General features: G+C 47.0%; 1 protein-coding gene across 3 annotated transcripts in view; it reads left to right on the forward strand.

Annotated features, from left to right (window-relative positions):
• Positions 1-24,821, forward strand: part of KIF21B (kinesin family member 21B) — a 1,294,294-nt gene that overhangs the window by 1,062,442 nt on the left and 207,031 nt on the right. For all 3 annotated transcript variants that reach the window (XM_085643177.1, XM_085643182.1, XM_085643184.1), the window contains 2 exons: positions 3,131-3,295; positions 4,614-4,731. In XM_085643177.1, the coding sequence (XP_085499303.1) occupies positions 3,131-3,295; positions 4,614-4,731 (283 nt within the window). The remainder of the gene's footprint in view (positions 1-3,130; positions 3,296-4,613; positions 4,732-24,821) is intronic.

The raw sequence follows: 24,821 nt of genomic DNA on the forward strand, positions 1-24,821 counted from the left end.
GAGGTCCAACTCCACATTGACGAGTCGGTCCAGCCTGTAGCGCTTCGTCACCGGAGGGTACCGTTCCATCTCAGACCCTTTGTGGAAGCGGAGTTAGATCGGTTGGAGAGGGAAGGAGTCATTGAAAAGATGTCGGCACCCACACCGTGGGTGTCCCCCTTGGTGATAGCCCCCAAACCGAAGCAGCCAGGGGCCATCCGGCTGTGCGTGGACATGCGGCTGCCGAACAAAGCTATTCGCCGTTAGAGGCACATCACTCCAACTATCGATGAGATTGTGACTGATTTAAATGGGGCGCAGTGGTTTTCGAAGGTGGATTTGAACTCGGGGTACCATCAACTGATGTTGGCGGAAGAAAGCAGGTACATCACGACGTTTTCCACCCATGTAGGACTGCGCCGTTTCAAGAGACTGAGCTTTGGGGTGTCATCGGTGGCCGAAGTGTTCCAAGAGGCTGTGAGAGAAGCGCTGTCTGGTTTAGTAGGAGTCATTAATGTGAGCGATGATATCCTGGTCTTCTCGAAGTCGCTGGAGGAGCACCACGTGAGGTTGAGAGCTACTCTGAGGCGCTTGGTGGAACAAGGCCTAACGCTGCATCAAGCAAAATGCGAATTCTATGCCACGGAAGTGGAGTTCTTCGGATACCGATTCTCGGCCAAGGGGTTACAGGTGGATCCTTCCAAGGTAGAAGCCATTAGAACGGCGGCCATCCCTCAGACGCCATCGGAAGTGAGAAGCTTCTTGGGAATGGCCAACTACTGTGGCCGATTCATTCCACAACTGGCCACCCTTTTGGAGCCTTTGCGGCAACTAACAAAAAAAGACACTACCTTGCAGGGGACGGACAAGGAGGCCCAAGCATTTGCCGATGTGAAGAAAGCCCTACTAAAAGGGGCCACGGAGGCATATTTTCGGCTGGGAGCAGCCACGGAAGTAATAGTAGATGCCAGCCCCATAGGGTTGGGAGCCGTGCTCCTGCAGAGGTCAGACCAGGATGAGTGGGTACCCATTGCCTATGCCAGTCGGTCACTCACGGCGGTAGAGACCAGATATGCGCAGATTGAGAGAGAAGCACTGGCCATCCGGTGGGCATGTCAACACTTTCACATCTACCTCTGTGGGCACCGTTTCACCGTTGTGACTGACCACAAACCGCTGGTACCACTCTTCGCGGAAACGGCACGAAGCGGACCACCGCAAATTGAAAGGTGGGCCGTTCAGATCCAGCAGTATCAGTTTGAGGTGGTCTACCGTCCAGGAGCAAGCAACCCCGCCAATTATCTGTCGAGACACCCGCTGGCTCCGAGCGGAGCACAAGGGTCGGAGGTGGACGAGGGTGCTGAAATCTACGTAAAGCAGTTGCTGGAGGATGCTCGTCCACAAGCGTTGCTGTTGGAAGATATCCGGAAGGCGTCGGACGAAGATGAATGCCTAAAAATGGTGGGCCACACACTGCAAGATCACCAATGGAAGTGGTTCCTTAGCGGAAATGAGCGAAGGTCAGCCGATGAGAAGGAATACTGGGAGAGCATGTGGAGGTGCCGAGGGGAGCTGAGTGCAGCAGGAAACAGAATAATCCTGCAGGGGTCGCGGATCGTAATATCCGCCATTCTACAAGGGCGCACGATCGAGTTAGCGCACCAGGGACACCAGGGAATCAAGAAGACCAAGGCGCGTCTGAGGACCAAGGTATGGTTCCCAGGTGTGGATCGAATGGTGGAAGACAAGGTCCGGCGATGCCATGCATGCATCATAAGTTAACTGGGCTGATCCTCCGGAAGCTCCCATTGTCACCGAAGGGCCCAGCCTGTCACCTTGGGAACGAGTGAGTTTGGATTTTGGGAGTTTCCCTGATGGCCGGCAAATGGCAGTGTTGGTTGAAAGTCATTCGAAGTTCCCGATAGTGGAGTTGGTGGCCTTGACGGCATTTGAATGTTTACAGCCTGCACTAGAAAAGACATTTGCACTGCTGGGGCTGCCTGTGGAGATCGGTACAGATAATGGACCGCCGTTGCAAGGGCAAGAGTTTCAGGATTTCCTTGGGCAACATGGCATCCGACACCGCAAAATAACGCCACAGTGGCCGCAGGCCAATGGGGACGTAGAAAGGTTTATGAGGACACTGAACAGGGCCTTACGTATCCGGGTAGCCTACTGCCAAACACCTCATTGTACAATGAAATGTGCTCCCCATGACCTCCTGTTAAAGAGAGCGGTGAGAGATGGAATACCCAGTAGTGAATCATGGACCCCGGCGGTTATAGAAATAGAACGATCTCAAGCCAGTCGCAAAAACAACAATGACCGGGCCAGCCAGAAAAGAGGGTCTCGCCCGGCCGACATTCAGGTCGGGGACTATGTGGTGGGAAAAGATCGACACCCGGGGTCTAAGTTCCGCACACCTTTTGAGCCTGAGACGTGGAGTGTGGTGCGGGTCCAAGGGACTCTAGTAGTGGCTGAAAAGGGACACCGACGTATAACTCGCAATGTCTCCTGGTTCAAGAAGGTCCCCAGGCCGAATGCGCCTGCGATGGAACTCGAAGGGGACATGTGGAGATAGGAGGAAGCAGAAGTGCCGGGGGGCAGAAGCCAGACCATGGGTGCGACCCCGGAAAGACCTGTTGAGATGGCCGAGACAAGTGAAGCTGTGCCGAGAGGTGACAGATCTCAGGAAGGGGCCGAGTGCGGAGAAGGGAGGAGCCAACACCATCGTTATGACTTCCGCGACAACCCAGTGCCGAACACCAGGCTGTGGGACTTTTTGCGGTAAAACTCATTGGAGGGAGGCTGGTCCAGTGCAGTGCCGGATGAGAGACACGTGTGTTGCTACCCAGACCTTACCATATGACCAGCTGTGTTACTGTGTGAACAGTATATTTTTCATATTGCCAGGTTGGATGGGATATGGTGAGCCACCCGGCCGCTACCATACAATGTTTGCATGCACCTCCCTGGGCCGGGCGCGGACCAGGGAGTATTTAATAAAGGGTGACGTCAGCGCACGTGGCTGACGGCACGGACCGAGTGTGCGGACGTTCCTTGTGTGTGCTCTGCTATTAGGCCTAGGCCTGCGCACCCCTGCCTGGGGCTCGAGGTGTTACAATGCCTATAAATGAATGTATTCACTTAGATCCTCAGGTCAGGTGTTCAGTGGCGATGCCTGTGCTGGGACAACCACACGCACCATCACCAGTGCCCAGGGTGAGCAGCAGATCAACCAGATTGCCCTGAACCCAAATGGAACCATGCTGTACTCTGCCACAGGGAACTCTGTCCGGATCTGGGAGCTGAACAGGTAACTTGTGATCGGATGTGTGGTTAGTGTGTCTTATAGCTTGATCGGCACATGCTGTGTGAGGCTGGGCACAGCAGGCATTAGAATGAGGGGTAATGGGGGAACACGTAAGTTGGAGTGTAGACGTCTGAATACGAAGCAGGAATTGGAGATGAGGAAGTTCGTTCCCAGTGCCTTCAAAGGCGTTTTTCCAATTCAACTTTAGAAGTGATCAATGCACACAGATTGCAGGAGGGGGGGGCTCAGAAATAAACTCCGAATGTGGTTTGTAATTGAGTTTATTTCGGAGCCCCCCCTCAATCTGTGCGCATTGTTCACATCTAATCTTCAATAGGAAACATGCTTTTGAAGGCTCTAAGAGCTAACTCCACCATCCCCAATCCTCGCTCTGTATCCAGATGTCTTCGTACCAAAAGTAATAGCACTATATCAGAGCATACATGTGAAATCGAACATGAAAATACATTCTGCGCATTGTAAATGATGCACAACATTTTAATTGATAAAAATCCTCTTACACTTTAAAGAATAACTATGTAAGACGCATCAATTCATAGCATATAATTCATCTTTTTGGTCAATTACATAACATCCAAATGTGCCCACCATTCACCCAACACCTGAATCTTTTCCTCCTGGCCCTGCCTGGCACCGCCACATGTTTTACTACTCAAATCTGCCTTAAAGGGCGACAATTTATTTTTTAGAAAGCTTCCTTCCGAAAAATTAAGGAATGAAAACACTTTACTTTCTCCTTTTGAAAATCCTGCTTGTGAAAAATGGATCTACGGCCCGTAGATTGCAGTGAGAGAGAGAGCGTGCGTAAGTAGTGGTCTTTGTGGGACAAGCCATCACTTGGGTCCTCGTGATAGTCTTTATAGGTCTTGGAGTTCTATCTTTCTATCCTATCTACCATCACTGCACAGGTTGTACACAATAAGCTGTTACTAAGTAGAATTTCATACAAGCTGATGTTTTGTTTGAAGAATCTGAAACGCAAAAATAATGTGCAGGAAGAAATCTGGTTTTCCAAATAAATATATTTATTGCTGTGAGTATATTATCTTTAAAGGGGTCCTCCATTATATTATGTACAATATGTCTCAAAACAAAAGCTGGCCCAAGATGACCACATCAAACAAAGAGAAATGTTAGGACAGCTATTGGTGTGATTATAAGATGGGTAAAGAGAACTGTTTGTATTCCAATGATTGGGCCCTTTAAACAGATAGGCTGACGTTTCTGGGCATGACAGGCTAAAACCATCCTGTTCCCTTAATGTCGTTCTTGACACTGCTATCTCTGGTATCCTGTACAGATTGCAGCCTTTAGGGAAGCTGATCGGCCACATTGGGCCTGTGATGTGCTTGACTGTGAACCGGACCCCCAGTAACCATGACCTGGTGGTCACAGGCTCCAAAGATCACTATGTCAAGGTAAGTTTACTCATGATGTGGCATGTACAATTGTTCGTCAGTGACAAAAGGTTAGGGCAAAGATACAAGTCCTAGCAGCTAATTTAAGTTTTCTCAAAGCCAAACTAGGTGACCTTTACCCCCTTTTTCAGGTTCCAGATTTTGCTGTACAGAGAATACCATTGTATCAATAGGAAACATTTGGCTAAACAGGTGAACTTGCATAGATATATTTGTTCTGCATCACTAAATATGCAGAAAAATAGTTCCGGGTATTACTGCACATTCACGGAAGTGGCTGACTGGTACAATTCTTAGTAAAAACACACCTAAAATATTTTCTCCTAAACATTGATGTAAAATGTGTCATAAAACGTAGAAAGTTTGCTAAACATAACAAAATATTTATCTTGAAGAGCTTAACAAAACATTATCCATGTTTGCTTCAAAATAACACCCCCCCCATAAGAAAAATTCTACTTTAATGCTGTTCACTCGAGTGTTCAATTGTCTCAAAGCCATTAGTGTCTCAAAGGAAAAATGTACTGAGCAGCAGGAATGGCCCCTTACCTCAGGCCGATTTGGGTATTTTATGATCATGGACATTTTGTAGTTCTACAAATCATGTAAAGCATGAAAATCAACAATTTTCCCTCCTTATTGTCCGACCTCTGAGTACAGACATCTGATGAGCGCCTGAGCATCTCGGTAACCTAGCAACAAAGACTACAGTGTACGCCATCACTGCTGATATCCTTCACTTAGCACTGATCTATGAGCTCAAGCTGCAGGGACTCGGCTCTTTCCTCTCCATCAGGACCAAAGAGATTGCCTTTCACACCCCACCTCTATGCACAGTCGTTTCGGGAGTTTCATAAGGAACATAAATGACAAGCATATACATACATTCATAAAAGCAGTTACATATAATTACATCGGTTGAAACTATTTTCATATTTAATTTGTCATTTTGAAGGCGTAAGTGAACCAGAGCAGTTAGCGGCACAAGTGCCCAAGGTCTGGTATTAGGCTTTTCATGCTTTTACTTTTTGACTTGAGAGGTACACCTAGTAGCAGTTAGTGGAACTGGGGCTTCATGAAACAATTTCAATGTTTTGGCATTTGACTTTTGAGGGACACCTAGTAATAACTAATGGAACTGCAGCTTCATGTAAGGTTTTCAATGCTTTTGCATCTAGCTGGATAGGGACCCATAGTAATGACTTGCAGAATTGCAGCTTTATGTAAGAATTCCAATGCTTTTTAATTTGACCCGAGGCAGACACCTAATATTGACTTGTGGAACTGTGACTTTATGTAAGAATTTTAGTGCTTCTGTATTTTGATTTGCGAGGGACACTTATTGACGACTAGTGGAACTGTAGCATGAAGTAAGACTTTCAATTATTTTGCATCTTACTCAAGAGTACGCTCTAATAACTTCTTGAGGAACTTTAGCCCTTGGAAAGAATTTTGTAGATTTAGCAAATGACATCCGAGGGGCCTCTAGTAACAAATTGAGGAATTGGAGTTGTGTGAATATATACTGGCAGTCGCCAGTAGGTAGTTATAATTAGGACCTATTTTCCATAGGAAATCCGCAACATTCTATTTGGAATAACGTTGGCGCCGATTGACAAATCTTCGCAAAATTTTCCAAAGAGGTAGTCCTCAGTTCAGACTCGTGCCTTTTGCTTAAATGTTGTAAATCCGTTCAGTAGTTCCTGAGAAAATTAGAGTTAAAAAGATAGATATAGCTGGGCAGAGCCTAACCACACATCTCATCGTGAGATCTGATTGGCTGTCAGTACTTTATCCAAGAAGTGTTGGCAGCCATCTTGGGACCAATATACATGATAGCACCCCATTAAAAAGCATTGCAGTTAATAGAAGGTTTTAAGACTTTAGTTACATTATAAATCATTTGTTGATGTTACCATACTCATTTTAGGAATTGTGGTGTTTTCTAAGGTTATTCTCCAGTATTGAATCTTTCATAGATTCACATGCTTGTATCTTCCCCGTCGTCATGGTGGGAGTCTCACGGTAACAGAATGACCACAGCAGTGTAAGAAAAACTGCATAGCAAAATCCCATAGGAAATCATCTTATTTGGTAACCAGACCTCATCATTATGTGGTCCAAGACTGAGCCAATCGGCTGCTAGCCCTGACATCACACTCCCCAGCAGAGCCTTCCTGCCTCAGATTTCCAACCGCCTTCGTGTGAGGAGGAGTCTCCCTGAGCTCTGCTCAGTTTTGTTCCTGTGTGAACTTTTGACCTCTTGTTCATCTGGAAGTTCATTCCCTTTACTGGATTGAGGTACTGTGCTTCATATTTCTTGCTTACTATGGCTGAAAGCTCTAAAAAGAGGCTGTTCAGGCCCTGCAGATCCTGTGGAAAACCTAGATTGTTTTCTGAAGATCCCCACAAGGACTGCTTATATTTTCTGCACCCAAAACATGTGCCTAAAGACTGTAAGCATTGCAGAACCTTTTCTGCGAAAACCCTGTGTGACAGGGAGGCACGTCTTCTGCTGTGGCTTCAAAAGAAGAAGGTCACTTCAGAATCTGACTCTGAAGAGGAATCTAAAACATCAAAAAAGTGGAAATCTTCTACTTCTGAGGATACTACAGAGCTTAAAAAGCAAAAGACAGAGGGGCTCCTTCGTCTTCATTGCCTCATACTCCTCTTAAAAAATCAACAGAGTCTAGAGAAGTCTCCTCAGCACCGTCGACGAAAATTGGGGCGTCGCCGGCTGTGATTGCTATAAAACCGTCGACGACTCCGTCGACAACGACTCCGTCGACGACTTCCATCTCGACGACGACAGCGGCGTCGATGGCGAAGACTAAAACCTCGTCGTCGAAGAAAGGCTTGTCGACGGGAAGGGCAGGTTCGTCCTCGTCGACGGCACCATCGTCTTCGTCGGCGATGACTTAGTCGTCGACGACAACTATGTCGACGAATACTATGTCGACGATAATCCAGCTTTCGACGCCAACGAGATCTCCGTCGACGGGAGCTCCGTCGACGGCAGCTTTTAAGTCTCCCAAAGTAAAGACAATATCTTTAAAATCTATTCAGTCGTCGACGGGCTCGTCGACGAAGAAGGCTAAATCGACAGATTTTACGGCCTGGACAAAGATTTCTCCGCTTCCCCCATCTAATCTGCTGGAATTGCAGTCAGAAGATGAAGAGTCTTCAGGAGTGGCTTATAGTCCGTCTCAACTTCGGATTAAGAGTCAAGAAACGGACGAGGAGGAATATCATGAGGTTCAGGAGGTCTTCTCTTTCAAAGATCGTCCTGCACGGTATTCAAGGAGATATGAGTCATTTCACCAATCATACGACTACGAGGAAGAGGAGGAACCTCAGCCTATTAGTAGAGAGGACACTATCTCAATGCCAACGTCCTTAGTAACTGACTTGCGGCTGGTGATAAATGACTACTATCGGCATTTCCCTGACGCTAACTCTCAAGCGCCACAACCTACAGATAAGCCTGCACAAGTGCAACCACCTCATTCTTCCCCCAAAACTACTTCTCAAAGAATTCGACCTCCACCAATTGACAATTAGAGATGATTTGGAAGAAAGTGACGGCGATCAACCTGAAGAAGGAGAGCTTCTTCAAGATACGCAGGTTGACGATGAATGGGACAAATATATTCTCCCAACTACTCCGTCTCCATCTCCGACACGGCGCAGTCTCCACCACAAGATATAGGAGGCTTCCATGATATCATGGAGAAAGCGTCAAAACGTTTTGAGCTTCCACTTCCAGTTCAGGAAGCCGAATGTTTCCTTTATGACTTCAAGGAGGATTCACGCAAATCTATTCGGTCCATACCAATAATCACACACATTTGGGAGGAAGGATTAAAAATAATGAGGAACCCAGCTTCGGTGGCTGCTTCAGTTCCTCGAATAGAGAAGAAATATAGAGCCCCAGATATTCTCCGGCCTGTTTGATTGGTCATCCGCGACCGGAATCGGTGGTGATGCAGGCCGCCCAGAGGAACTCAAAAAATCCGGCTTCTACATCAGCAGTTCCCCCGGACAAGGACGGAAGACGAATGGATGGTGCAGGGAAGCGTTTTGTGGTGATGGCAGCGTCTTCCATAAAAGCTTCAAATTAGTTAGCCCTCATCAGCAAATTCAATAGGCAGATGTGGTGTGATATAGCACCTTTGCTGGCTCATCTGCCAGAGGATAAAAAAGAAGAAGCGGCTGCTATTCTAAAGGATGGGGCTAGGGCGGCCTCGGAATCCATAGACATCGCTATAGATTTGTCCTCAGTAGCATTCAGACAAATGGCAGGTGCAGTGGCCCTGCGAAGACAAGGATGGCTGAAGGCCACTTCTTTTAGACCAGAAGTACAGGCTAAAATAGTAGACATGCCATTTGACGGAGAAAACCTGTTCGGAAAGCATGTAGATGATGCCCTCCAAACTATTAAAACTGACACGGATACAGCGCGGGCGCTAGGATCTCTTCAACAGGGCAGGTTCCAATCCTTTCGAAGGAGAGGCTCCAGAGGACAATTCACACAAAGATCTTCTTTTCAACCGAATAGATATCAGCCATACAATCAGCAAGGATATCGCCAATACTCAAATAATCAGCAATTTTGCTCCAAAAAACAATTATCAGCAACAGTCCAGAGGAAGATCATCTGCGAGAGGTAAATCGCAGCAATCCAATCGACGACAATGACTTCATCAACGCATCCGCCACTTGTCCGAGAAACAGCATACATTACCTGACTTCATTTTATCCAGCTTGGCTGTCGATAACAACAGACAGATGGGTTTTGGATGTGAATCAACATGGCCATACCCTGGAGTTCGTAAAAAAAGCCTCCAAATCAGCCTCCTCTGCACAGGAGACAAGAACATCTATCGGCCCTCAAGGCAGAGGTTTTAACGCTACTACAAAAGGAGGCGATAGAAGAAGTCCCGCAGCGTCAACGAGGGAAAGGCTTTTACTCGCATTTCTTTCTCATAAAGAAAAAAGACACATCAAAATGGAGGCAGGTAATGGACCTGAGAGGTCTCAACAAATTCATCCAAAAGAAATAATTTCGAATGCTATCCCTACAGGAAATACTCCTTCGGATTGGCAGAGGAGATTATTTGGCATCCCTGGACCTCTTAGATGCTTATTTTCACGTCCCAATCCATATAAATCAAAGAGTTTCTGCGCTTCATGGTGGCGGGGCGCCATTATCAATTCAAAGTATTGCCTTTCGGCCTAAAGTCGGCGCCGAGAATCTTTACAAAGTGCATGGCGCCAATAGCGGCGCATCTAAGACTTCAAGGTCACCAGATTTTCCCTTATCTAGACGATTGGCTCATAAAAGGTGGTTCATTCAGGGAAGCCCAACACTCTCTTCTAGTTTGCATGAACCTTTTCGATCGCCTGGGTCTCAGAGTCAACCTAGAAAAGTCGCATCTCAGACCATCGCAGTCCATTCAATTTCTGGGTGCTCTAATTTGCACGGAAGAGGCCAAGGCTTACCCTTCAGAGGAACGGATTCAAAAGATCATACAGCTGACAACACAATTGCAAAAAAAAAGTCTGTTTCAGTAAGAATCTACAAATCATTATTGGGGATGATGTCCTCTTGTATCCCCCTACTTCCAAATTGCAGACTCCACATGAGACCTATACAAGAACTGCTAGACAAGCAATGGATTCAGTCGCAGGGATCCTTCGAAGATCGAATAGTTATCACCCCTCAGATCCGAAAGGCCCTGTCATGGTGGAAGGCCAGGGATCATTTAGCGGAAGGACTGACTTTCGAATCGCAGAGCTACAGTTTCGTAATGATGACGGATGCTTCACTTCAAGGATGGGGAGCGCACCTCCAGGAGCTCGTAATTCAAGGGCACTGGTCAAAGTGCGAAACGCAGCTCCACATCAACTTGCTGGAACTAAAGGCCGTGTTCTTGGGCCTCAAAGCATTTCTCCCCAGGATTCGTGGATCAACAGTACTTGTGAAGACAGACAGCTCAACGTCCATGTTTTACCTTCTAAAACAAGGAGGTACAAAGTCAAAACTGTTGTCGAAGCAAGCACAGGAAATTTGGAAATGGCTTCTAGATCACAACATCTCGCTTCAAGTACAACATGTTGCAGGAGTAGACAACACAAGAGCGGATATTCTGAACAGGTCGTCAGAGATTTCTCACGAATGGGAACTGAACCAAGAGCAACTTTTCAAAATTTTCAGGAGATGGGGCACTCCAAGGCTAGACTTGTTCGCGGATCGCCACAATTCGAAATGCAAAAACTTTGCAAGCAGGTTTCTGCAGAAAGGGTCGTGGGGCAATGCGCTACAGATGTGCTGGACGGGGATGTTTGCATATGCATTCCCCCCCTTTCCTCTAATATTGAAGGTCTTAAAAAAGATGAAATCAGAGCTCTGCCATCTGATTCTGATTGCACCAGCGTGGCCGAGACAAGCGTGGTTCTCGGAACTTCTGAGACTCTCAGTGACACCCAGGATACACTTTCCATTAGTGCAGGATCTGATAACCATGAACGGCGGACAGATTCTGCATCCAAATTTGAGATCGCTGAACTTGTCAGCATGGAACCTCACGACCATGAGTTCCAACTGTTAAAGATCCCTCAGGACTGCAGAGAGATTCTGTCACGATCTAGAGCAATCTCCACAAACAAAATATATTCGGCTAAATGGAAAAGGTTTTGTCATTGGTGTGCATCTAACGATCTACATCCGTTGCGAGTGTCTTCGGATCAGGTTCTTCCATATCTGCTGACGTTGGCCAAATCTGGACTCTCGCATATGTCTATAAAAGTACACCTGGCCGCTATTTCAAGGTACACCAGAGCGCCTGACCGACCATCTCTTTGGTCTCAAAGAGTTATTAAAGAATTTCTCAGGGGGCTTTTCAGACTGTTCCCTCCAGTTCGAAGACCAGTGGTTCCTTGGCAGCTTAATACATTTCTTGCACAGCTAATGAAACCGCCATTTGAGCCTATACATAAGGCGGAATTGCAATTTATCTCATGGAAGACAGCGTTGCTATTAGCGCTGACGTCGGCAAGAAGAGTCAGCGAGATACAAGCTTTTTCAATTGCGGAACCTTTCCTCCAATTCAGGCAGGACAGAGTGGTTCTGAGGACGAACCCCAAATTTATTCCTAAAGTCCCCTCCAGCTTTCATCTGAATGAACCAGTGGTTTTGCCTACATTTTTTAAAGACCCGTCAACACTGGCAGAAAGAGCTTTACACTCTTTGGACATTAAACGATGTCTGAAATTTTACATCGATAAGACGAAATCATTCAGAAAGACAAATCAACTCTTTGTAGCCTTTGCTGGCCCCAAGAAAGGTGGGGCACTTTCCAGATCTAGTATCTCAAGGTGGATATCATCAGCAATCTCCTTGTGTCATCTTAAAGCTGGAAAGCATTTACAAGACAAAGTACGTGCGCATTCCACAAGGAAAATGGCAACTTCTACGGCTCTATTCGCAGGGGTGTCATTGCCAGACATTTGTAGGGCTGCGACATAAGGATGCAGCAGTGGGACAAGCGGTTCTACGGCATCTATTTCATTAAGGTATTTATCATGGTATATTGCGATGTGTGTGTGTGTATATACACATATATATGTATATTTAACCAAAAATTTTGGATACTGTAATGTGTTTTAACTTTCTATACAAAAGAGCAGAGCCCACTGTTTATTGGGGGTTCTAGCCTGGAAATGCAGTTTGGGATACGTACTGCTTGCTATTCTGATACAAGCATGTGAATCTATGAAAGATTCAATACTGGAGAAAAAAATAGTTACTTACCTGTACACTATGGTTCTCCAGTATTATCTTTCATAGATTCACATGCGGCCCGCCCACCTCCCCATTTCGCAGGCAGAACCTTTGTCTCTAGGTGTATTTTAGTCTCGCACTCGGGGCTGGAAATCTGAGGCAGGAAGGCTCTGCTGGGCAGTGTGATGTCAGGGCTAGCAGCCGATTGGCTGAGTCTTGGACCACATAATGATGAGGTTTGGTTACCAAATAAGATGATTCCCTATGGGATTTTGCTATGCAGTTTTTCTTGTACTGCTGTGGTCATTCTGTTACCGTGAGACTCCCATCATGACGACGGGGAAGATACAAGCATGTGAATCTATGAAAGATAATACTGGAGAACCATAGTGTACAGGTAAGTAACTAGTTTTTTTTACCATGTGAAAAAAGCCTTCTGCTGTGATATCATGAATCATGTTTGAGAGAAAACTATTTTCTCATGATTTTCCCACAGAGGTTTAAAAGGTGATCTATAAGCTAAACTGAGAGCACATTTTCTGTAAATTCACATTATCTTTCTCAGTCATGTGAGAATGAAGTCTGACATTCTCAGTAAAACATGTACATCCAACAAGGGCAGAGACTGTCAGTTGATTCCTTTGTGTTCTACTGCAGCTTCCCAGAGTGTTCTAAAGAACAACTAGAGCGCTAACAGTCCTACTTATGACAAACGTATTGCACACCTGAAGCCATCTTGATTGGAATAAAGTGGTAACTCTTAAAACATTTAATTTAAAAAGGAGCAAAATGAGGGGGTTCATTTTGCCATAGAAAGTATGATTAGTGCTGCAGAAAGAAAAATGAGGGCACATTTTGAGTGACGTCTCAAATCCTCTTCTATTTCATAAAAAAATTCTGACATGCAGACTGAAACATGCACTTTCAATACCAGCAGCAGACTTCCCTGGTGAGCAGTAGCTTTACTACAGTGATCTAATGAGCAACTAGAGTGCCAACATTGAGAATTTATGGCAAATGTGTGACACATCTGAATGCCTTCTTGATGGAACCAAAGTAAAAAACTGAAAGTATTTCCTACTGAGGAGACTGCAGTAAATGAGGAAATTAGGAAACTTCATAACAAATAAATCTCCCAAGATGGCCACCAGAGACAAAAGAGCCCAAATGTAGCCCAAATATCACCCAGATGTAGCCCAAGTATAGCCCAATGACCGAATGTGTCAGAGTGTTCTTAAGAACAACTAGAGCGCTTACTGTCTTACTTATGACAAAAGTATGGCAACCCTGAAGCCATCTTGATTGGAATAAACTGGTAACACTTAAAACATTTAATTTAAAAAGGAACACAATGAGGGTTTTTTTTGCCATAGAAATTATGATTAGTGCTGAAGAAAGAAAAATTAGGGCACATTTTGAGTGACTTCTCAAATCCTCTTCTATTTCATTAAAAGATTCTGATATGCAGACTGACACATGCACTTTTAATACCAGCAGCAGACTTCAGTAGTGAGCAGTAGCTTTACTACAGTGATCTAATGAGCAACTAGAGTGCTAACATTCAGAATTTATGGCAAATGTGTGACATATCTGAATACCTTCTTGATGGAATCAAAGTAAAAAACTGAAAGTATTTCCTACTGAGGAGACTGCAGTAAATGAGGAAATTAGGAAACTTCATAACAAATTAATCTCCCAAGATGGCCACCAGAGACAAAAGAGCCCAAATGCAGCACAAATATCACCCAGATGTAGCCCACATGTAGCCCAATGACAGAAGTGTGCAAAACACTTATGTTTTGTGTATTTGCAGTTTTATATAGTGCAGACTTGTCAGGTATTGGAGTGCTTTACATGAGCATTGGTTACATCACACAAGATCAAATTCATTTTGGTTGTAGACATGGGGAGATTGAGTGATTTGACCAGAATCACAGAATGTTGAGCTGAAGCAGAAACTCCAACCTGGTTCCCCAGTTGCAAAGTCTGCAGCTCTGGAAGTAACACCACATCCTCTCCCCTAAGTGCAACATTTAATCAAGTGGTCAACTGGATAAAAAAACATAAAGATTACAAATAATTTAAAAGTTCTTTGTCGCTATTTGAAAACTCAGAAAATATGTCCTCATTTTAGGTTTTTAGAGCACTAACCATAATTTTGATGCAAATAAGACCCTCTCATATATGTAATTTCTAAAGGAAATGCTCTAGGTATTACAGTTTTGATTACATCAAGATGACGTCAGGCGTTCCACACTTTTGTAATAAATATAGAATGTTAGCAATCTAGTTGTTCATTGGGATACTGTTGAGAGGCAGAGGCCAGGGGCACGGACTCTGATAATTGAAGGCAGGTAGGAGAGTGCAGAGGCAACAATTTGACCACACGGGGCAGGCAGGAAGGGCAGTGGCAGCACAACAGACTATGGAGTGCAGTGGAAAGGGGGGCAGGGGCAACAAACCAACAATACAGGACTGGCAAGAGAGGCTGTGGCAATATAATAGACCATTGTGGGCAGAAGGAAGAGGCAGTGGTAGTACAACCATACATGCCAACAGACCCGTTTCAGCCAGGAAACGTCCAATGTTTTTAAGCTCAAATGGGCCTTATTTGATCTGTTTCCTGCCTACAATCTCCTCTTTTTCAATGTAACTCAAACGGGAAAATCAACACCCCAGTTTTTTTTCAAAATCTCCCTCTTACCAAGTTAAAAATGTTCGCAAGTATGGTACATTGGATCATGGTAAGCAGGAGGAATTGGGGTAGGGACATGGACTCGGATAACAGAGGACAGGAGGGACATGGAGAGGTGCAACAAACTGACCCTACAGGGCAGGCATCAGGGTTTGCAGCAGCACAATACACCACACAGGGCATGCGGGACGGGCGGTGCAGCACAACAATCCATAGAAAGCAATAGGGAGGGGACAGGACCATGCACATGGACAACAGAGAACAGAGTGGAAAGAGGCAATGTTAGCTAGCTGACCATAATGGACAGACAGGAGAGAAAGCTGCAGCATAACAGACCATAAAGGGCAGGAGGGATGGATCAGGGGCATTACAATGGAACAGACAAGCCAGGAGGGAGGGAATAGGGTCTCCACATGGAAACAGAGGGCTGGGGGCAAGGGGGCCGGGCAGGAGCAGCAAGATGACCATGGAGGTCAGGCAGGATGGGCACTAGAAACAAGACACACCATGGAGAGCAACAGTGAGACTATGATGGCATACACACAGACCATGGAGGGAAGGTGGGAGGGGGTCAGGGGCAGCTAGTTGACCACACAGGGAAGGTGGGAGGGGCCATGGCAGCACAGAAGACCATGCATGGCAAGCGGGAGGGTTAGTGGCAGCACAATGGCTATGATGGGCAAGAAGGAGGGTGCAGGGGCATGCACAAAGGACCATGGAGGATAGAAGGGAGGGTCAGGACCTGGGCACAGACAAGAGAGTTCAGGGGAAGGGGCCTCACAACAGACAGGCGCGGGACAGGCAGGAGGAGCAGTTGCAGCACAACTGACCAGGGAGGGCAGAAGGGTGTGGCAGTAAAATGGACCATGGAGGACAGGAGATAGGGGATAGGGGCATGGCATGTGGACAGGCAGGGTGGTCATGGCAGGGACAGGTTACAGTCATCTGACAATGCTAGGCAGGTGGGAGGGGAGTGGCAGCTCAACAGAACACTCAGAGTAGATAGGAGTGGCAGGTCCATGGAACATGGTGGGCAAAAAGGATGGAGCAGGGGCTTGCACAAAGACATCGGAGGGCAGGGGTAAGGAGAATAGGGGCAGCAAGCTAAGCACAGAGGCTAAGCAGGAAGTCAATGATGGGCCATAGAATTGGGCAATGGAGGGCAGGAGGAGTGGACTGGTACATCATGCTAAATGGAGGGCAGTGGCAGCACATCAGACCATGCATGGCAGGAGGGAGGAGGCTAGTCCATGGATTCAGACAACAGAGGATAGGGAGGAGGTGGATGGGGCAGCAAGTTAACTGTTCAGAGAAGGTGGGTATTAGGAACTTTATTGTTTTTAAAATGTGTGTCTGTGCGAACTACTTAAAATATGAACAAGTATGCAGCATAATCTCACTTTTATTCAGGAAGAAGAGGACGTTTGTGACTGTGACTCCGGGCTCACTTAGCAGAAACACCCCCTGACCCTCCACCCCCCATCGCAAAATGTAATGCCCGTGAAAAGGGTAGGTGGACGCAGTGTTATATAGAACATAGTCCTGAGAGCACGATTGAAAAAGAAAACTAGATATGGTATATGGTATAAACTATGCACCAAAAAGTGTGATATAAGATGAACCGGGGCGTGAAATATAATATGCAATACATTGTGCGCAATGACAGATTCATTGGAGAGCGCGAGATAGCACAGGCACTAGCGCGTGCTATGCGATATGCGCCTTGGAGTGTAATATGCACAGGGCAGTGTTGTGTTATGTTATGTTATATGCGGATTTATAACGCGCTCCAATAGTCAAGACTGTCCTGGCGCGGGAACGAAACTGAATCAAGGTGGTAAAAAGGGTCGGCTATTCATGGATTTGAAAGAGGTGCGTTTTAAGCAGTTTTTTAAAATTGAACAAATTGGAAGAGTGTCTGAGAGCGTCAGGCAGGGCGTTCCACAATTGAGCTCCCTTTACCGTCAAAGATTGTCCACCCAGACGAACTCTTTTAAATCTGGGGACGACCACCTGCTTTCTGGAGGTAGATCGCAACTGACGGGTCGGGAGGTAAAGAGTGAATCTTTTGGCTAGATAAGCAGGGCATGGTCCATTAAGGGCCTTATAAACGAGGACCAAAGTTTTAAAGCGCACTCTTTGGGCCACAGGGAGCCAGTGGAGATCCTTCAACTGTTTGCGAACGCTAAGTCTCCTTAAGATGTTAAAAATGAGTCTCACCATTGCATTCTGGATTACCTGTAGCTTTCTGATCAAGTAGTCTAGAGCCCCTATATAAAGGGCGTTTGAGTAGTCCAGACGGGAGAGCACCAGAGCTCTGGCTACCGTTTCTTTAACCATTTGAGGAAGAAGGGGAAAGAATTTGCGAAGAGTAGTCAGGGTTCCAAAACACGTCCCCGCCAGTCGCGAGATCTGATCTCGAAAACATAAATCTGCTCCAAACCAGATACCCAGGTTCTTGGCCAACCCACTCTCTCCCGTTGGGCATGTTGATTCAGTGGGCCAAATAGACTCCTTAAAGTCAGTGGGAAATTGGCCGTAGAGCAGAATTTCAGTTTTTTCCTCATTACATTTGAGGCAGGCTCTAGCTAGCCAGGCAAATACAGAGGATAGACATTGGCGTACTCCAGAGGTGCACAAGTTCTCCTTTTTCCAGGTGAAGAGAAGCTGGGTGTCATCGGCGTAAGCCATAATCTTAGCACCCCAGTTCTCTGCCAGCCGAATCAAAGGAGTTAAATAAATATTAAATAAGAGGGGACTTAAGGTTGACCCTTGGGGAACTCCAGTTTCAACCCTTCGATTAGAGGAGTAATAGGGAGGTAGCCAAATCTGTTGAGTCCGGTTGGAGAGGAAAGACCTGATCCATTCCAGTGCTGTACCCGAGATACCAATGTCCTCCAGCCTAGATAGAAGTTGGAGGTGGGGCACTGTGTCGAAGGCGGCAGAGAGGTCCAAAAGAATAAGGGCCGCTCTGCCGCCTCCGTCAAGGCAATCCCTAATAGCCTCTACCACCTCCACCAATGCCGTTTCCGTACTGAAAGAGGTGCGGAAGCCCGATTGGGCCGGATGGAGAGCCTCAGAAGATTCCACAAATCTCTCAAGTTGCCGGAATGCAGCTTTCTCGCAAACTTTGGCAAGGGCAGGTAGGAGGGATATAGGCCTGTAGTTGGAAGTGATCGATGGATCTGCGGAAGGTTTTTTTATCAGAGGGAGAAGTTTGGCTTGTTTCCACTTGGAGGGTAACATTCCAGAAGTAAGGGATTAATTGACCAGAGCGGTGACCATAGGGGCAATTACTTCAGCTATTCCATTAAGGACCCTCGCAGGGCAAGGATCTATAGGTGACCCTGACTTCAGAGATTTTAATATGGTCATAACATCTATATTTTCGACCTGAGTAAACTTGGTCATCTCTGCTTTAGCCTTAGTTACTTGGGAAGGTGAAGGAGGAGGAAGTTGGTGAATTAAGGCTAGATCAGATTGCGGGTCAGGTAGCTGGTCAGGGTTATTCAGACTGTCTTGAATGTTTTGAATTTTCTCAATGAAAAAAGTGGATAGTTGCTCACACCAATCTGTGGAGGGAGGAATTGAATTCTTCTCCGCTACCGGGGTAGTGAAGCTTTTAACTATAGAGAAAATTTCTCGACTGTTGTTTTTAGCTTTTTGAAGTCTAGACGCGTAGAATTCCCCTTTAGCTGTTTTAATCGCTGCGTAATAGCTTTTTTGGGCTGCACGGAATTCCGATTTAGCAGTAGGACAGTAGTTCTTTCTCCATATTCGCTCTAGCGCCTTACATCCTATTTTTAAGATTTTTAATTGTTCAGTATACCAGGGGGAAGTGGGAGTGATCCTATGGTTGTTTTTTCTTTTGCTTTTTGGTAAGGACCTAATGGAGGTGTCTATCCAGGATGAGAAGTTGTCTACAGCTTCATCCAAATTTTGTGCTTTCATTGGGGTGGAGTGGGTAAGGGCTTCCGCTAGGTCCGGAATATTAATTCTCCTAGGACGTTCCCCAAGCTTGGGTGTGGGTGACACACGGATGTTGTTTATAAACCAGGAGAAGTGAACAGGAAAGTGATCTGACCATGTAATAGGGTAGGGTGGATCTGCAGAGATGTTAAAATTAGAGTATACCAGATCTAAGCAATGACCCCCTTCATGAGTGGCAGATTGCACCTGTTGAACCATCTGAGCCAAATTACACATTTCTTTCAGCTCTTTAACTCCAGGGGCAGAGCTTGTGTCCATGTGTAGATTAAAATCTCCCAGCATTAGGAAGTGAGGAAATCGGAGTGCACGTTGGATGGTGATCTCCTCCAGGGATTTAATAAAATTGCCTAGAGGACCCGGTGGGCGATAGATCAATAGTCCCCCCAGAGTAAATTTGGGGGATAGTGCTAGGGAAAATTCGATAGCTTCTCCATCATCAATCCTTCCTGTGCATTCCATCCTCAGAGTCCATTTCTCTTTGTAGATCACGGCTACGCCTCCTCCCCTGCCTTTATTACGGTCCTGTCTTGTGATCTTAAACCCTCTAGGGACAGCCAGCTCCACAACTGGGGCGCAACTCTCGTTCAACCACGTCTCCATGATGAATAGGATGTCGAGGTTCTTATCGATAATGAATTCCTGTACTTCTTCAGAGTGCTTTGATAGGGAGCGAGCATTGATAAGGGCAGCCTGAATAGGAGGGTCACCCGCTGTGTTAAGCTGGGGAAAGGAGGAATTAGGTAGGTTAAATTTGAAGCAGCAATTTGGGCATATTCGTGAGGAGGAGTCTAAGACATTCCAGTGGGCGCCATTGCATAACAGGTTGCGATTAAAAGCTCCCAGTTCGTCTGAGTTGTATGTGATAGTGGGAGAAATCCCGTGCAGTATGGAATTAGCAGGGGTCCTGGCCCTGGGCGCTGTCGAGGCGCGGACGGGCGCAGACAGGCTTGCCTTAGGCGCGCCTTCGGCGCGCAAACGGCGCTCCCGCTGCGCTCGTCCGCTGCGCTTCCTGCCCATGCACATAAGAGGTGAAAAAGGGGGGTGTGGCCTCGAGGGGGCGTGGTCAGCGAGCACGCCGGTGATGGCGTCCGCTAAGCAAACAATTACCGCTGCAGCGAACAATCAGCTGAGTGGTATGTGGCCAGTGGCTTTCCACCCTAAAGAGAGCAGGTAGGCTTTATGAGTTTTAAAAATACAGCAGATAAAAACACTCACAATTTTCAAACAATCTAATCGTACCGCCAGCTCCCGGCTTCCGCCTCAAGACTGGGAATAGAGTTTCTGCAGCCTCTAGGGATTCAGCGCTTTTAACAGGGCGGGGGGCGTGGCCTCGAGGGGGCGTGGTCAGCGAGCACGCCCGTGATGGCGTCCGCTAAGCAAACAATTACCGCTGCAGCGAACAATCAGCTGAGTGGTATGTGGCCAGTGGCTTTCCACCCTAAAGAGAGCAGGTAGGCTTTATGAGTTTTAAAAATACAGCAGATAAAAACACTCACAATTTTCAAACAATCTAATCGTACCGCCAGCTCCCGGCTTCCGCCTCAGGACTGGGAATCAAGTCCCTAAAGTTGTAATATAAAATATGTGCTGAGGAGTGTAACGTTGCATATACACTGTAACAAAGATATGGAGTTCAGATTGTAATATGTATGGCATAGCGCTGTGCGTTATAACATAGGCATCGAGGAAGGCACGTTAGATGGGGCTATATAACCCGTTGGAAGGCAAGTGTGGCATGACATATTCACGGGGTTGTGTTACAGTGCACATGGGCTAGAGAGTGTCATAGCATACGCACTAGCTGGTGGAATACAACACAGAGGTGTGTGGCACTCGGCGGGCACTGGTGGGTGTAACACAGTATTGGGCTCAGCCAGGAGCACGCTGTGACTCTCAAGTGAGGTTCGTCTCCTTTCCAGAGAGTAAAATAAAAAGTATTACACATCCGGCGGTGGATGTGTGTTTTATTAACCGTGAGGGGGGTTTCTTGCATAGTTTGGTCAAATTTTTGTCGAATCCCCTTTGAATGGCTTGGTTTGCGTGTTTATTAAATGTGCCCGTCAATAGCTACCCATGTTTGTATAAATATACGACAAGGGTGTCTACTTGCAGAGTACCCACCGGCGGGGGCGCCGGGATTAGGCACGGTAGGGCGTCAGACACGTCAGAGCTTCACTAGCGGTGTAAATACATTCCACGTGGATTTATTGTATGCATAGTCGCCTTTTAATGAATATCACGCAAATTGTCATGGTGATAGGTACATACGGTTTGTCCAGCATGTCCTAGGTGTTTCTATAAATATATATTTTTTTTAAATAATAAAAAACAAAGGCCGGCCCCGGGGGTTGGGGCCCGGGGTCCCGGGGCCATAACTGGCTTGAGGAGGGGGGTAACGCAGCCCCTCTCCTAAAGTATTTTTTTTTTAAAGGCCTTGGGAGGGCCAAATTAATTGTTTTCAACAAAATAAATTAGGGTGAAGGCCCTGGGGGATGGGGTCCCCAGGGCCAATAAATTAGAAAAAGAATGGGGGCCACACAGCCCTCCTTCTTAAAAAAAAATTAAATAAATAAAAGACAGGTGTTAGACCTGGCACCATTGGCGTGGGTCACCCTTCCATTTTTGTCTGTGCCTCAATGTATTTTTGTGCTGGTGTTAGCTGCTCAGGGCCCTGTGACACTGCCATCCAGTGCCACAGGGCAAGTGCTCCCTATGGGAAAATGTATTATGTGAATTGACTTCCATGTTTGGCTTATTTGGTTTACTATCAGTCCCTAGTAGAGTAGAGTGCACCAGGGGTGCCAAGGGCTTGTATATCCAAATACTGCTAGTGGGCTTGCAGCACTGGTTGTGCCACCCACAGATGCAGCCTGGTAAAATGTGTCTAAGGTCTGCCACTGCAGGACCTGCATGCAGTCTGGTACTGTCATGCTGACAGGGCAAGTGTCCCCACTTGCCAGTCCCTAAACCTTCCCTTGCCTTCATATTAGTCACCCCTATGGTAGGCCCTAGGGCAGGGTGCATTGTAAGGATAAGGTAGGACATGCCCTGAGGTGTGTGGCATGTCCTAATAGTGAATTACAGCCATTTTCGTTTTTCACTATTGTAAGGCTACCTGCTCTCCATAGGCCAGAATGGGCTGCTAGATTATAACACTCTATAATCCTAGCAGGCTCAGGAAGCATGGTAGAAATTCATGTTTAGTATGCCTGAACTCAGAATAATAAAATACATCTTTTAGTAAAGGTTATTTTAATATCCTGGGTTTGCAAATGCTACTTTTAGAAAGTTAGCCTTTGCGTGCCTAACCATTTCAGTCCGCCTCTGGAGGGGAGGGCTATCTTCTTTGTGTGTAGCTTGAGTGACAGGGCTGGGAAGTTCCAGGAGACAGGCTGTGGGGCTGCCAGGTGGTGAATAGAGAGATTACGCCAGGATGGGTGGGAGGAGTGCACCTTGACTCTGAATAGAGCAGTGCTCTGCCACCACAATGCTGGCTCCACCCCCTGGGGAGCGTCTGATGTCTCTGCCCTGCCTGCTGAAAGAAGAAGCCAGAGTCCCAACAACAAAGTGCTCCTCACTGAAAAGAACTGGACTGGGATTATGCAAAGACAAAAGAAACTTGGTATAAATGTAGGAGCCCTGCTCCTAAGAAATCAGATCCTGCTTGAACCACGAAGAAACTCTGCCTGACTAGAAAGGACCTGGAAGAAGCTGAAGGAGGAGTAACTTTCTCTAACCTGGGGGATTGGCCTGCAGTTGGTGCCTTGCTGAGAAAGGAGAGGAAAAGACTGAAAGAGACTTTGCACTTTGTTTTCAACAATCTCCAAGGGCTTGGAAGAAGAGCTTGCCCCCTGAACTGAGTCCCAGGACCATTGGACACATCTGCCTTCCAAAACTGAGTTGCCTGGACAATTTTTGCTTGTTTCCCGCTGGATTTGGCCCCAGTACGACTCGTACTCCATCCGCCGCGAAGCTGTGTCTTTGCCGCCCGGCACCGTGTGTCTACGCTGATCCAAAAGCGTTAGTACGCACCGTATCCCTCCTGGCCGCATCGCACCTAACCTTCTCCGCCGATTCGAGTCGTACAACCCTGGCTGCCGAACCCTGTACGCCGGACCCAAGCTTCATTATCCCGCAAGTACGGACCGTACGCTGCTAACGTACTGCACCGTGCCGTACTCGGAGCCGAGAAGCCGCATCACACTGATCCTCCCCGTACGCTGTACGGCGCCAAGAAGTGTCGCCTCCTATCCGCACCGAAGGTACGGCTCGAACGCCACGGACTCTGCAAGCTGATCCGGGCCATCCGCACGTATCCCTGAAGGTCCCGTACCAACGCCGCGTCCCGACGCCGCGACCCGACCAGCATCCGAATACGCTGCCGAACTACGACCCGGACCCATCAACTTGTCCCGCACTGTCCGTCGCGGACCCCACAAAACCAAGGTACTTTGTTCTGTTCGCACCGCAGCAAGCACGTCACGGACCCCGGAGTCCGCAACGATTGTTTGACTCGTACTTTCCTTCTTTTTAATGCCTACGAGTCGCACATCCAGGTGCGAACCGTACAGAGCCTGAAAAGAAGCAGGATTGACTAAAAGAAGCCTATTTTTGTATTTTAAGCCTTTTTACAAGAACATTGAACTTTAAAATAATACTGTGGTCATTTTATTCGTTATTCTGGTCTTGTGCTAAGCCTTATATAAAGAAAACTATTTTTGATACAACCTTGACTGGTGTCCCTCTGTGGTGTGTCATTGCATTACTGTATGTGTTCACAAATGCTTAGCCTATGACGCCCTGAGAATAGTCTTGACTGCTTGCGCCACACTACCTAAAGGTTGAGCAGGGGTTATTTGAAAGGGTGATCCCCTTACTCTGACTTAGAAGTAAGAGTCCCTGCTTGTCACAAGTGCATACCTGTGCCAACCAGAGATTCCCAATTCTAACAACCGGCATCGCGCAGGAGGCCATGCCTTGCAGCACTCTGCAAACGCGCCCCCTGGCCAGTTGTAAGTTGGGGAATTAATTCCCCTTCAATACTGAGGGTCCCTGAGGGCCAACTAGCCCAATAGGTATCTCCAGTATGCGCCAGGGAGCTGCGTTGCAGACAGGTGTTCTGAGGCCACGCCCCTTTTTACACCTCTATGCAACGCAGCTCTGTGGCGCTTACTGGAGGTACCTAGTGTGCTAGTTTGACCCTAGGGACCCTTAGGATTCAAGGGGACTTAATCTCTCAACTTAGAATGGCCACAGGGCGCGTTTACACAGTGGTGAAGGGAGGGGACGTTGCCTGAGGTGACGTGTGCAAACACGCCCTGTGGCGCGTTTTAAGTTGGGGAAATAATTCCCTTTCAATCCTGAAGGACCCTGGGGGCCAACTAGCCCACCAAGTGCTTCCAGTAAGCGCCACTGCTCTGCGTTGCAGAGAGGTGGTGCAGGCCGTGCCACTTTTTACACCTCTCTGCAACACAGCTCTGTGGCGCTTACTGGAGGTACCTAGTGGGCTAGTTGGACCCTAGGGACCCTCAGGATTCAAATGAACGTAACCCCTTCCATGCGCAGGGAATTCCCGCGCCGTGCGGGCGTTTGTATTAATGGGCGGGGATTCGGACGTCCGGG

This window comes from Triturus cristatus, chromosome 1_1 (genome assembly GCF_964204655.1).
Source record: "Triturus cristatus chromosome 1_1, aTriCri1.1, whole genome shotgun sequence".
NCBI lineage: Eukaryota > Metazoa > Chordata > Amphibia > Caudata > Salamandridae > Triturus > Triturus cristatus.